Source organism: Setaria viridis, chromosome 1 (genome assembly GCF_005286985.2).
Source record: "Setaria viridis chromosome 1, Setaria_viridis_v4.0, whole genome shotgun sequence".
Lineage (NCBI taxonomy): Eukaryota > Viridiplantae > Streptophyta > Magnoliopsida > Poales > Poaceae > Setaria > Setaria viridis.
In genome coordinates, this window is record NC_048263.2 from 4,612,044 (window position 1) to 4,626,777 (window position 14,734).

The following is a 14,734-nucleotide window of genomic DNA, read 5'->3' on the forward strand; positions in this document are numbered from 1 at the left end:
ATGTGATTTGTGTGAAATAAAAAGATAATACCATTTTTCCTTCTTCCTTTTTTTTCTATTTATTTTTATCCTTTTTATTTTTCTTTTCTATTTTTTCCTTTCCTCCTTTCCTATTTCCCTTTCTTTCCGTGCATCCTTATCCTCTTCTACGGAGTCCACCGTCCGCTCTCCCAATCTCGCTCTCTCGTCTTCTCTCTCGTCTCTCTTGCTAGGCTACGCCGCCGATTCGACCTGCCGCTAGTGCGCCCCGCAGGGTCACGCCGTCATTGATCTGCCCAGCACCGCGCTGCCGCTGCTCCACCCCGCTGTCCGTCCGCGCCATCCAGCTGCAGCTGCACGCGTGCACCTGCTACCATTCGCGCCGGGCAGCTGCGACCTCTCATCACCGGTGAGCTTCACGCCGCCACCAGAGAGGTAGGAATGGCAATTTCGTTGCAATTCCAGCCAAGTTGAGGGATAGTTCCATTTGTCTTGGCGCAAGGGAGGAAGAGAAGCCGGGGGAAGCCACTTTTTTCAGCTCTCTCATCCTAGTTCAAAAACGCTAGAGGCTTTTACCGGCTTCTGGGAAGAAGCCGTTTTGATTTTTAGCGTTTTGTAGGGCTTCGGCATAAGCCGGCAAATAAGCCGGAGCCAAAGCCCGACCAAAGGGCTCCTTAGGGTCCGTTTGGCACGGCTTTGGCTCGTGAAAAAATAGCTCTAGCTCTGGCTCATATGAAAAAGCAGCTTTTTTTAGTTCTAACTTATTTTGTAGAAAAATATTTGGCAAAACGGCTTCTCCTAGCTTTTTAGAATGTATAGAAGATGTCAATTGTCCATTTTGCCCATGCATATGTATGTTGCTTGCCCATACAAGTTTTATGTGTGGCTCTATTGATAATGTGATTTGTGTGAAATAAAAAGATAATACCATTTTTCCTTCTTCCTTTTTTTTCTATTTATTTTTATCCTTTTTATTTTTCTTTTCTATTTTTTCCTTTCCTCCTTTCCTATTTCCCTTTCTTTCCGTGCATCCTTATCCTCTTATACGGAGTCCACCGTCCGCTCTCCCAATCTCGCTCTCTCGTCTTCTCTCTCGTCTCACTTGCTAGGCTACGCCGCCGATTCGACCTGCCGCTAGTGCGCCCTGCAGGGTCACGCCGTCATTGATCTGCCCAGCACCGCGCTGCCGCTGCTCCACCCCGCTGTCCATCCGCGCCATCCAGCTGCGGCTGCACGCGTGCACCTGCTACCATTCGCGCCGGGCAGCTGCGACCTCTCATCACCGGTGAGCTTCACGCCGCCACCAGAGAGGTAGGAATGGCAATTTCGTTGCAATTCCAGCCAAGTTGAGGGATAGTTCCATTTGTCTTGGCGCAAGGGAGGAAGAGAAGCCGGGGGAAGCCACTTTTTTCGGCTCTCTCATCCTAGTTCAAAAACGCTAGAGGCTTTTACCGGCTTTTGGGAAGAAGCCGTTTTGATTTTTAGCGTTTGGTAGGGTTCGGCATAAGCCGGCAAATAAGCCGGAGCCAAAGCCCGACCAAAGGGCTCCTTAGAGTCTTCCATAAGTCCAGATTCATGAGCGGTCTCGTGACCACAATCGAACGGTTCTCACTGCCCCTCTAGACAAAAGCGAGGGAACCCCCATCCCCGACCCCGGGCCAGGAGGGCAAGCCAGCCACAGCCACCATCTCCGCTCCGCCGCCTCCGCCTCGTCCATGGCGGACGAAACCCTCGCGCCCTCCTCCGCCTCGTCGGCAAAACCCTAAACCCTAACCCACCTCCATTTCGGGACCCTGATCGGGCACCCCACTCCCGCCGCCATGGGGCGCTGCCGCGATGTCCGCTTCGTCTCCTCCGGCGTCAAGCTCCCCTCCGCACCGTCCCCTTCCCCGGGGCCCGCGCCCGCGCTCCTCTCCGCGGCGCTCCCCTTCGCGCACATCGGCCGCGCCATCGACTCGGCCGCGCGCCGCCTGGGCGCGTGCCTCCCCCGGGTCCCGGTCGCGCGGGCCGACCCGGCGCCGCCCCCGCCGGCACGGCGGCACGGGAAGGACGCGGGAGGGGGCGCCGAGGAGCGGGTGCTGATCAGCGAGGTGGCGGTGCGGGGCAAGGACGGGGAGCCCCTGGAGCGTCCCGAGCTGGAGGCCGCCGCCGCCGCGGCGCTGCGCGCGTGCCGCCCCAACGCCGCGCTCACCGTGCGGGAGGTGCAGGAGGACGTGCACCGCGTCGTGGAGAGCGGGCTGTTCCGATCGTGCATGCCCGTCGCCGTTGACACCCGCGACGGCATTCGCCTCGTCTTCGAGGTCCTTGTTTTATCCACTTCCCTTCCACTGGCTTATCTCTGGAATTTATGGATGCACAATTCCGGTTGTGCTGTGGTTTAGGTGGAGCCGAATCAGGACTTCCATGGGTTGGTCTGCGAAGGCGCCAACATGCTGCCTTCCAAGTTCCTGGAAGATGCATTTCGTGATCGCCATGGTAATTGTGTTAGTTTCTCAAACAGGTTTAAGCTTTTGCTGTGTGATGATGTGGTATCTTAAATTAGAGTTTTTGGTGTTACAATGTGCAGGAAAAATCATTAACATTAGACATCTGGATCAAGTGATAAAGTCTGTTAACGGATGGTATCAGCACCGCGGTCTAACTGGGCTGGTAGGTAATCTGAATTTATGTTTCCCTGCCACATTTTTCTTTCTGCTTATCGTTTTATGGTACTTGGTGTTATATCATGATATGTTTAATATGATTAGCTAAATAAGGTGTCTGATGGCATTTATCCTGAAAGAACATCTCTGTAATGTGTTGATCATCCAGGGGCCTACAACTGTAGCAACTGAGTTCGTTATGCTCCTGCTTCTTTAACCCACTAATGTTTGTATGTATCTCCCTGATGTCAGATATGTAGGTGGCTGAGCATACAGCATAGAATTCATTTGTTATTCATTGCATATGAAATAAGGATCCTCAATGCTAAATGATAAATCACAGAGTCATTGATTTGGATTCAGGTTTCATACGCTGAGATACTTTCTGGAGGAATTTTGAGGCTGCAAATTTCAGAAGCTGAGGTTAATAACATTAACATCCGCTTTCTAGATAGGAAAACGTGAGGACCTATCTTTATTATGAGTTTTTCTTGATCAAGTATGGTTTTAAACTGCGTAATTTTCTTATCATCCACCCTTCACTTTCCTTTCCGTGTTGTACTAGTGGTGAACCAACTGTCGGAAAGACACAGCCAGAGACCATCCTTCGACAACTTACCACCAAGAAAGGGCAGGTCAGAGCATTTTCAGAAGTTATCTTTCTCAATTCTCTATTTATGTCTTATATACTTCAGGAGGACCATTGATGATATGTCGAAATGCAAATATTATCTTTCAGTTATTGTCTTCTAGATGTTGCATGAAATGTTAATTCTTGCCACTTATATTTTTTAGAATTCATATGCTGTGTTGCATTGTTCATGCACTGATATTGCTACGCAAAGGCTAATACCAAAATCACCAGCTTTTGTTACGATATAGGCATACAAGTTTGGTTGGAGACTTGAGCACGTAGAACTAAGTCCCTCTTTCTTTGTTCTTTATTGTGTGAATTCTGGCATTCAGAACTAAGTATTAGCAATCATCTATAAAAATATCATGTTACCAGTTTTTTTTTTGTGTGTGGTGGTGGTGGGGGGGGGGGGGGGGGGTTTCTTACCTTTTTATTCATGTTCTGTTGTCTTATGCTGCGACATTAATCTTGTCTGTTTACTTCACACTAATATTGTCAGTTTTAAACTTTGCACTGATCGTATCTGTTTAAACTACGAATGGTGAAAACAGGCTTACAATAGGGCGCAAGTCAAAAGGGATGTTGAAACAATACTTACTATGGGCATCATGGAGGATGTTACAATAATTCCACAGCCAGTTGGAGGTGAAGCTAACTCTAAGTTCTCTATCATTGTTTTTGAAGCTGATCCGTTCTTTTCTTAAGTGCTAGTCTTCATGTGCTTTGTAATTATCTGCAGATTCGAATAAAGTTGACCTTGTGATGAATCTTGTTGAACGCCCTTCGGGTGGTTTCTCTGCTGGTGGTGGCATTTCAAGTGGGTGAGTACAAACAGTGCTTTGTAAATTGAGCTGAGTAAGATTGCATAAAAGGACGTAGCTGGTGCCTGCATGCTTTAAGAAATTCTGTTTTCAGTCACTACTCACTAGTGCGGAAACTGTGGATGCACTGTTTCTTAACCTCCAGTTGTAGCACATCTGCAGATGCGAAAATACAGTTGAACTGTTATTCTTCAATTCTTATTAATTTATTATTTGACAAGCTGTTTTTCTGCAGGATAACAAATGGACCCCTTTCTGGACTTATTGGCAGGTTTGTATGTTATTCTTTCACAGTTTAAGATGTATATATACGGCTACTGTGTTTCTGTTTCTAATGCTATAATGCTATCATTTCTTGTGAGATCCTACTCTCCTCATAGGCTCAACATTATCATAGTTCTTCAAATAGTCCCAGGGATGCAACTTTCCTTGCTGAATATTAGTTGGGTGGCCCTGCGCTCAAAACTAGGACCTGTTTTGAAAGGGTGTATTGTGATCCAAATTCTTAGTCTAGAGTTATGCCCCTCTTCCAAAGACACCACCCCACCCCCCCATCCCACCCACACAAAAATTATTGGCGATGAAATCATGTGCAGTTGAATAGATAGCTGATGATATTTAATTCGAATGTGTGGCTGAACTTCTTTTTTTACTGTAAGATGTATATAACATCAAACCCCTGACCAGCCATTTACTAGTTGGCTACAAGCATGTGCTCACTTCAAAAAATTCCTTTCTCAAGGATTTGCCATAATCTGTAGCATTTGGATATTGGAATCTGTTGGCTAGTTGGCTTGAAACTTCAATAGAAATATAATATTACACTGGCATGCTTAAGACCGTAATATTCTTTAATTCAGTGTATTGGTATACAATACACTAGTTCAAGTTAATTGTGGTTTTAGCTCCATGTATATGGAACAAGGAAGAGTTACTAGTTTCATTTTTTTACATGGTTCCTCTCTAAGATTGTGTAGCCTTCTTTCAAACACCACTGCCAATTGGCAAGTTTTAGTGCCATTTGTGGCAGAATGCCTCGAAACCAAAGTGACAAGTATCTGCGAACCAAAACCAACTTGCTAAAGTAGACATTCTGATTTCCGAACTTGTGGTAGTATGTCTAGAACAAAATCATTATATTGCAACTTCTTATTAGCTCCTACCTATTTATCTGGATATATTGAAGATGCACAGTCTAATACGTTCTAATTGAATGCAGTTTTGCATATTCACACCGGAATGTTTTTGGGAGGAACAAAAAATTGAATCTTTCACTTGAAAGGGGGCAGATTGATTCAATTTTTAGATTGAACTTTACTGACCCATGGATCGATGGCGACAACAAGAGAACCTCTAGAACTGTTATGATTCAGGTATTTGGCTTTAATATGACATCGCTTTCGATTTCCGCTAGTTAGCACCATACATATGTTTATTGTTATTTCTCGTGCCAGAACTCTAGGACTCCTGGAACACTTGTACATGGTGGTGATCATCCTAACCATGAGCCTATAACGATTGGACGTGTTACTGCCGGCGTGGAGTATAGCCGTCCGTTCAGGCCAAAATGGAGTGGGACGCTTGGCTTAATTTTTCAGGTTAATTTCTGCTGCTTATCGTTTTAGGACTAGCCACATAGTATGGTGCTGACCTTTTGTGTCTGCACAGCATGCTGGTGCTCGTGATGACAAAGGCAATCCTGTCATCAGGGATTTCTATAACAGCCAATTAACTGCCAGGTCTCCATTCTCATTGTCTTATTTCCTTCTTGGTTTTCACATGAAAGATCCTATATGTCCAGGCACACAATCAATATAATAGTCGAGTTAAGACTTCTACATTCTACCTGATGTTTATCTCTTTGCATTGCAGTGGAAATGCTTATGATGATACACTGCTTGCTAAGTTTGAAAGTGTCTACACAGATTCTGGGGACCATAGCTCTACAATGGTTGGCATTAATGCTTATTCCTTCCCCAACTTGGCAATTTTGTAGCCATAATCGCTTATCTCCTGCTATCATTGCTGCTTGTAGTTTGTTTTCAACGTTGAGCAAGGTCTCCCTGTTCTTCCTGAGTGGCTAAGCTTCAACAGAGTGACAGCACGTTTGAGGCAGGGCTATGAAATTGGTCCTGCTCGGCTTCTTCTAAGGTTTGTTTTTTTTATCAAACTCTTGAACTGGGCCTGTAGCAAAAACCATCATGAACTGAATGCTCTGCATATTAACTTGCACTGATAGTTTGTTTCCAGTTGTGTAACTTTCTATATAATTTTTTTTTTGTTTGATGTAGTGCTTCTGGAGGTCACGTGGAGGGAAATTTTCCACCTCATGAAGCATTTGCAATTGGTGGGACAAATAGTGTAAGAGGATACGAAGAAGGTGCTGTTGGTTCTGGGCGTTCTTATGCCGTAGGTAGTGGAGAAGTGTCATGTCGCATGGTAGGCTTCTTCATCCTCCTGAACCTCATAGGCCTTTTGTCTTTGTTATATTGACTCCACAAGGAAACATGTGACACTAGTATGACAAAATCCAGGCACAATGGTATGGTAACTTACCACAGAATACCGTGTTGGCTACAAGGGTATACATATGTACATAATTACCATTTGTAGGTGCCGTACCCAGGAATAGGGCCCAAAGTTCTCTGCACAAAACACAATAGTCCTGGAATACCTATACGAATATCTAGCAACGGATATTAGCAAAAACCGAATCAATATGCATTTATAACATTATTGTTACCAGGGCTCAACATGAAAGTAAAGTGAGCAGCCCAGTTAAACTTGTCTCTTACCCAGTCTTATATTGTTTTCGGTGCTGCTAGCGCCCAGACGTCCGATGGGAAGTTTCCTATTGGACGCTCCGTTGCAACATCAAAATACAACATCTGCAACATCAAAAATATATAGTTGCAACATTGAAAAAATAAATATGCCGTTCGATTCTGGGATAGAAAATTCCCGCCGCAACATGAACACTATGTTTCATGCAACATTCACTGTGAAACATGCAAAAACAATAGTTGCAACATCGATGCTTAACTTTTGCAACATATGTCGGAGCATCCGATTTTTCTTCCCCGTCCAGACGCCTGTGTCTTAGCATTACCTTATTGTTTTTGCTCAAATGAGTCTTCTATGGATGGGGCCATCACCCAGTGATTGGCTGCGGTAGCTTAGGCGTGCTTGCTTTCTTTTTCACTGCTCTACTTTCATATTGGGCCCAAGTAGCAGCAATGTTATAGATGGATGCTGTTACTGTTTTTTAATAGAATGTTTGCTGTGGGGTAAAACAGCTGTTCCTGGTTCTTTTTCTTCTTTATTTTTTGCACAGAGAATCTGGAGCCCTGTTCTCATGCCTGACTATATTACCAGCTTGAAGAATAGCTATATGCACTGTTTGAGTGCCGTTGCCTGGAAATGCTTATGTGCACAGTTTGAGTGCTGTTGTCTGCAAATGCCATCATATGCATTTGATAAAGTCACACTAATGCACATTACACCTACTAATGCATGCAGTTTGGACCGCTGGAAGGTGTTGTCTTTGGGGACTATGGTAGTGATGTCGGTTCTGGTCCTAAAGTTCCTGGTAATTCACATTCTACTCACATTTTGTCCAACTTATAGTTATATACTTTTTGTAGGTTACATTTGACAGAATGAAAATATAAACAGCTGGAGATCTTGCACTTATGCAATCATTATATCATCGATACATATCAGCATTTTTTTTCCTGTTAGACAGTATGTGTTCTTACTTGGACCATCCGTGGTGATTGGCTGTTCAGGTGACCCAGCGGGAGCTCGTGGGAAACCAGGTAGCGGGTATGGTTACGGTGTTGGCATCCGTGTGGACTCCCCACTTGGACCTCTGCGGCTTGAATATGCCTTCAATGATAAACAAGCAAGGAGATTTCACTTTGGTGTTGGCTACAGAAATTAACATGTATATTCGGCATGTTCTTCTGAGCATTCTTTGGCTGGTATGAGGTGATCCATGCCTTCCCATTTTTTGGCGATGTCGCAAGTTTTGGATAGAAAGCTTTATTTAGTCAGGTTTCCTTTCTGTAACATATAGTCCCTTTGCTCCTGTTGTAAGCATTCTTGTGCTAGAGAACTTAAGTCGACCCCAGCTGGTAGATTCATCCTGCCTAAGGTATCTGAATTCTGGGAGGCCTGGCAAGTGAAACAGAAGATGCGAAGAACGAGGGATGAATATGCTGCTACAATAGTGTTGCCATTCCTTGCGTATTTATGCATGTGTATATGTGCTCAGTGCTCAAACACTTGAAGATCTGAGTGGTTGATTTATTTATTTCATCACATGGATGACAGATGATATATCCGGACAATACAAAAGGTTTCTTAGTGGTAGAGAATGGTTTGCCAACCATACCTTTTCTAATGTATGGATCTAACAACAATTTTGGCTGTTACATTCTGGGCAACTGCAGTTTTTACGCCTATGTACGACATATCCGTGAAACAATGATCTTTGGGGACAATTGATCCAGTACAAAAAATTGAATGATCTTTGGTAGCATATGTTTCTCTGTTGAGAAAAGATGGATGAGCGCCATTTACACACACTGTTCAGATTGAGATGTTCAGTGTGCCAGAAGTGGCTGTAATGCTTTGACTCGTGAGCGGCAGGTCTATTGCTGCAGTCGGTCATTGCTGCGATCCAGTTCAGGGATGCGTGACCATATCCAAGATTGCCGGTAAGAGCATCTCCAGTAGATCGAGAAAAATGATCCCCATTTCCTATAAACTTCAGCATCTCCAACAGCGTGACCTAGTTGCTCTCAAAATATTGATGACCTTTTGATTTGCAAGACATGTAGAGCAAAACTTGAGGTGGTTGTTCACAATCAAAGTTTTAAAAGGTCGACAGCAACCTGTATGAAACGTTAAGAAACAGTGTAATCGGAGTGTATACTTTTGAAGCTTTCATTGTCGACCAACTGAGGACTACAATTTTTCGATTGTTACAGTTGCCACGAATCGTCTGGCAACTAATTCAGTTTTTACATCCTGGGGAAATGCAGTTTCCCCCCTCCGATACATGTAGCCATTGTTCCTGGCTCCTTTCTGATGTTTTGGTGTAGTGCCTACTGCCTAAACACATTGTCGGATGAAATCCTCCAGGAACACACTGACTGAAAAGCTCAGCTTTAGAATTCAGATGCTGCTGTGACACTGTGGAGGACTTGCGGCGCTACAGATGTGATGCTACAAGCTTATCTCCTTTGGTAGGCTGATCTCCAAGAAGTACAAGCTGTCATAACCGAAAAAAGAAAGCAATTAGGTCGTAAAAGAATAGCAGGAAGTGATGTAAAAAAGGCGTGTACAACGATACAAGCTCGTCTGGTACTCTGGTATCAAATTCAGGACTTTCACGACCCTACAGGTCCACACTACAAAGGCCCCAGCCAGTGCACTTAACAAATGTGATTATTGATGACCGCTGCATAAACTTAGGCCAGTATGTTTAAACATATTGTCAGTCTTTATCTGTGCCATTGCAGGATGGTCAACCTTCATAGATGATAGAACTATGGCATTGGTAGGCTATTCTTTTTAGAGCCCTAACATTAACAACATTTGCGTTTAGTGCCCTACTCATACCCACAAGCCTGTGACTTGTGAAAACTCAATAAACACCCTACGAGGATAAATACCCGTTCATATTCTCATATTGCATTACAGGTGTTCTTAAAAAACACATTACCACACAGAAAGTCTCTTGCCAAAAGCAAATTGAATCGAATTGGATTTTTTGTCTAAAATAATCCATACTAGTCATTACGAGAACATGTACGAAATCGAAGAATCAACAAACCTTGCAGACATGCAGGCCATGCCCACAAAGACTGCTTTGACAGCTCGCTTCTGGCCACAATAGTCAAATGCAAGAGGCAGCATTTCATGCAGAGTGAGGAAAGCCATAACACCACCAACTGCAAAATGACACACATGATGTTGACAGAGTATTCAATATCAAAACCAGTGTTCGATTTACTCAACAAACTAACCAGATCCAAGTAAACCTTCAAGAATGTCAGGATTCAAGCTGCTTGGAAACAAGTAAGCTGCAGTAAAATCATATCAGCGCTAAATAAGGTTGCAGAGTAAGAGACAGAAAATAGATAGATTTTAGTATAGTTTCCATCTGAAGAACATCATTTCAAAAGGGGTTCATGAGAAAGCATACCTACAGCAATTACTCCTACTGGCTCGGCCAAACCGGATCCTGCTGCCATATAAAATGCCTTCCATTTGCTGTGACATAAAATAAATAATAGACAGATATATCATATGCATAAAAAGAAAGGTCCGACAAATATAGGAATGGTTATAATACTATGAGCAACCATTACAAAATGGAAATGCTAACTAGGATCTGCCTTCTTTCTAACGAACCACCATTTTGGTTTTTCTGTATTTTCACCATTTATAATAAGTTCAAGTTCTCGACTCGTACATCCTGCAATGATATATCTGACAAACATGGATTTGAACTGATAACATTTTCAAACTTTTTTTTAGGATTCATTTGTCCATAAATCATATATATATTCGACACTGGAATCATTTGTAAAGGCTGCTGCAAAATATAAACTCCATTCACCATGACTATCTCCATGAGAGAACAGGTACCTCTTGGTAGCAAAATAAATTGGAAGAGCTACAGCAACCCCCTGAAAAGGTAACAAAGTGGTGAGCAGTTAGTACGAACTAAGCAAGATGAACCGAACTGAATGAAACTGAAAACTGGTCCAAAGAACAGATACAAATACACAGAACCTGAATGGTATCACTAATATGCCATGTATCCCCAGTTATAAATTATATGATTTCTATGTACATTGCATATATTCTCTCTATGGAATGGAAAAAATATTCCTAAGTACTATTTTGATGGGGTTTTTTTACACTATACTCTGCTAATGCTATATACAAACATACCCCTCTTTAGACTGGTATCTTCTGAGACTACCCGATTCTGGAAAACTGAAAGAGATGAGTAAAAGGAATATAATTTGATTACTGCTGATACCTAGCAAAATTTAAGAGGGCGGCTTTATGATATAGATTACACAGAACTTACTAACTGTCATGAGCCCTTTTGTCATGCTATGAATTAATTTGCACACACAAAGGTAACCCTTAAGTTGAGCATCCATAGACTATGGGATTTTTAAAGTTTTAGAAACTTTGTGGCATTTAAATCTTCCGGTCGTTATCATTCGTGGCTTCATATCAGATATAGATAATTCTCATTTGACGGGAGGGGCTGAATAGTTGTTTTCTGTACCTCTGGTATGTTATGTAAAGCAATAGCAACAGCCAAGTTCAGACCCACATGAAGACCCTGCAGTTTTTTAATGCAACAAGCAATCAATTCAAGCATGAGGTTTTGGGCGGAGCCTTTCCAGAACTAACAAAGCTAGGAACAAGTAACTCCAACAGTGTTCTATTAGAAGAAAATGCAGGGCACATGAAACCACACTTTTTGTCACAGTTCACCAAAAATGGAACATGGAAAGAAGCTAAGACAAGCACACATCAAAGGAACCAAGACAGAATAATTCTGGAAGTAACATATAGGCTATAGTTAACGAGTGTTGTAACTTCAACATATTGATATGATGTTCAGTTGTTCATAAAGCTACTGTCCTTGATAAATGCAGGTATATGATACTATTACTGACTATGTCAGACTACAAATTTTGCAAGGATGGATGATGGTAAAAATCACAACAGCTATGAATACTAGAATGGGTGATTAAAACAATGAATGATGCTGAGCTGATCATCAGTAAGTACTAAGATACCACAGGAAATCAGGGACCAATAGAAATGCAGGAACGCTAGCCACAGAACTCTTACAAACTTGACCAAGAATTAAAGTCATGCAGTATAACTGAACATTCTAGCACACATTTGAATCTTAATAGTAATGAACAATAGAAAGTATCGCTAGTTAAACTGTTAAGAACAAATTAATCGGAGAACATGCTACAGGAACACACAACTGTTGCTCCAATTATTAAATGGATTGTTAGTCATTGATATAATTCAACTAAGTCTTACTCATTTGATCTATTACACTAACATACATTTACAATCAGAAACATTCTAAAATACAGTTTAATCAGCAGTGTGATGAATAACAGAGAGTATCACTAGTTCGACAATTTAACAGCTAAATAACAGGAAAGGCACCACAAATAAATGTTATTTCAGTAATCTGGCTGATGGTTAGTGATTTGAGCTGTTATACTGAGTTTACTGACATAATTAGTTAATTACACTAAGGCAATATGTACCTTCACAGACCCAAGAAATACAGCCATTCCCTCTGGAAAATTGTGCAAGCTAATTCCTGCAAGGCAATTCAAATGACTGTAGCGTCAAGCAAAGTTGCACAAGATATTGCAACAAGATACACATGATATGAAACAGTCTTAATATTTATTTTATCAGAATTCGAAAGAAATCCAATGGAGTGCATGTGTTATTTACTAGTTAAATAAGGGCACTGAATAATTTAGAATTGTTTTAAATTTCTTACCAACAGCAGTGATAATACCACTGAATAACACTTGCCGGCGATGTTTTCTCATCATATCTTTACCCGAGCCACCATCATCAGCCTGCTTTCCTCAAGTCATACAAAGAGAACTAAATTCTGTTCAGCTTTTCTATTTTAGCGAGCAAAAAAGATATGCTGCTCCAAAAGAATCATAAGTGCTGTTCATTCCAACCTTTTTCTCACTTGGATCAGCTTCTGGTGAAAAGTCTGGCTCTGGAATAAATTTGACGATAAAACCAAAGAAAAGAACTCCTGCAAAAAACTGCAGGTTGCTTTTCGTTATCAGAGACAGATCAGCATCACATCAGCATGTGTTCTAGAACTGTAAGCACAACATGACTCACCCAGAGGTTGCCCTTCAAGAAGCCAATAGAATTCATCGCATTGTGTGCCAAGTCTAGAAAGGAGATGCTCAGCATAAGCCCAGCAGCAAAACCCTGTAGTCAGTATGAGCAACATATAGAGCATTAGCAACTAAACATCTTACTTACTCAAAGAGATAGTGAAGTTACTCGACAATTTTTCACCTGGAGAAGCCCAAGCATCTTAAGGTTAGGGGCAGGATTCAAAACCACAAACAGCGCACCTGAAACAGAGAATTCAAACTTAAGTGGGTGAGGTTGCTAAAAAAAACTTTGTTGTACATAACAAGTCACCAATTCGACTGACCAAAAGTGAGGCTGGGCATCTTGAGACAGTTCACCAAATCGATCAAAAGTAAAGTACAATGTGGATCAGGTTTTAGCTATATGTATGGTTTAACCAAGCAACTAGGCTACCTGGGGTCTCCTTCCAAACTTGAAAATTAGCCTATTTTTCCATGTGGGTGCACAATTTCCATCACTTGGTGATGTGTGGTTAATAAAACAGTAAAGCCAAAAATGCTCTGCAATTTTCTGTATCCGTACAGGAGGGTAGGGGTTTGTAGACACCAGAATTAAGCTTATGCAGAACAGCCGGTTACTCGCCCACAAATATCTACGTTGACGCGAGAAACCCCTGCGGGTGCGGAACACTCAATCGCATCGTGTACACTGCTTCACGCCGCAGCCCAAGCTAGGAAATCGGACTTGAACCAAAGGCAGCAAGTGAATTTCCCGCTAGAGCTCCAACCCCAGGAAACGCAACGAACCACCACCACGGCGGCAAGCAAGCGGAAAGTCAGCGACCGAGGAGCCGGGGGGCGGAGGGGAGCCGTACCGATGGCGGTGCTGAGCCCGCCGACGGCCGAGAGCATCAGCGCCCTGTAGAACACCTGCGACTCCATTCTCCCCCCACGCAGCCTACGCTAGGGTTTGGGCTTTGGGGGATTCGAGGCTGAAGCGGGGAAGGGGAGGGGAGGGGAGGGAGAGGAGGGTGAGCTTGTCGTGAGCCTGCGCGAGGCGATGGCTGGGGGAGTGATTGAATTGAACTGAAAATCGTGGAAGGCGACGGGAGGAGGCGCAAGTGCGGATTTATTCTCACCGGAAAAAAAAAGTGGGGAATTTTTTAACCTTTTCTGACCCCTCTTGTTGGCATCGCATATTTGAAACTTTGAAAATCTCGCATAAAAAGAAGTATTTTTTTCTGGCTTTCGTTGCGAATGTTGAATCTAGCAGCAGGTTCGGCAAAGAGCCGGCTTTGAAGATCCCAACGCCCAAACAACGAGAGCTATGCTTCGAAATGCGAATCCTATGAGAATTATGGAGGAATTTTACGTTTAGCGACGATTATTGGCAACAGCAGCGACGGAGATTGAGAGAGATTCATGATTCCCTCTTGCGTCATCCTGTTTCGTCAGCAGACTAGTTTTACTTTGGTATAGATCGACTTAAAGCACTGAAAAGGTTAAAAGGAAAGAAAAAAAAAGGCACTTTAAAAGTAAGACTCTGCAGGTTGCGACTTGCTAAACTCCAAGCCGCAGCAGTGCTGCCATCTGACAATTTCCTAATCTGAAGAACACCAAGCGGCATGAATCATGATGCAATGTACTTGTGTACCTGCTCCAACGATGGTGACGGTTCTGAAATGCCCTATGGCGTAGATCAAATACCACATCACTTGGGTTCTTGAAATAAAA

The 14,734-nt window shown here is 42.9% G+C and overlaps 2 protein-coding genes across 4 annotated transcripts; one reads left to right on the top strand and one right to left on the bottom strand.

Moving 5' to 3' along the window:
* The first annotated feature begins 1,593 nt into the window (after nt 1-1,593).
* LOC117843962 (outer envelope protein 80, chloroplastic) lies at nt 1,594-8,619 on the top strand. 2 transcript variants are annotated; one of them, XM_034724838.2, is made up of 17 exons: nt 1,594-2,279; nt 2,361-2,454; nt 2,546-2,628; nt 2,985-3,082; nt 3,187-3,256; nt 3,807-3,900; nt 3,995-4,076; nt 4,312-4,347; nt 5,296-5,449; nt 5,531-5,674; nt 5,745-5,815; nt 5,949-6,027; nt 6,112-6,227; nt 6,368-6,515; nt 7,596-7,665; nt 7,865-8,059; nt 8,176-8,619. In XM_034724838.2, exons 1-16 carry the CDS (start codon nt 1,800-1,802, stop codon nt 8,017-8,019), a joined length of 1,974 nt encoding a protein of 657 aa, XP_034580729.1. In that variant the 5' UTR covers nt 1,594-1,799; the 3' UTR covers nt 8,020-8,059; nt 8,176-8,619. The 2 variants fall into 2 exon arrangements, with proteins under 2 accessions (XP_034580729.1, XP_034580675.1); XM_034724784.2 differs by having other exon boundaries at nt 1,595-2,279; nt 7,865-8,619.
* Nucleotides 8,620-8,999: 380 nt separating this feature from the next.
* Nucleotides 9,000-14,120, bottom strand: LOC117847947 (zinc transporter ZTP29). Of its 2 annotated transcripts, none has more exons than XM_072291484.1 (12): nt 13,876-14,120; nt 13,203-13,261; nt 13,020-13,112; nt 12,848-12,937; nt 12,655-12,739; nt 12,410-12,465; nt 11,395-11,451; nt 10,737-10,777; nt 10,291-10,358; nt 10,112-10,168; nt 9,919-10,036; nt 9,000-9,354 (listed from the first exon to the last, which is right to left on the bottom strand). In XM_072291484.1, exons 1-12 carry the CDS (start codon nt 13,940-13,942, stop codon nt 9,309-9,311), a joined length of 837 nt encoding a protein of 278 aa, XP_072147585.1. In that variant the 5' UTR covers nt 13,943-14,120; the 3' UTR covers nt 9,000-9,308. The 2 variants fall into 2 exon arrangements, with proteins under 2 accessions (XP_072147585.1, XP_034585145.2); XM_034729254.2 differs by having other exon boundaries at nt 12,655-12,736; nt 13,876-14,119.
* Between the last annotated feature and the right edge of the window lie 614 nt (nt 14,121-14,734).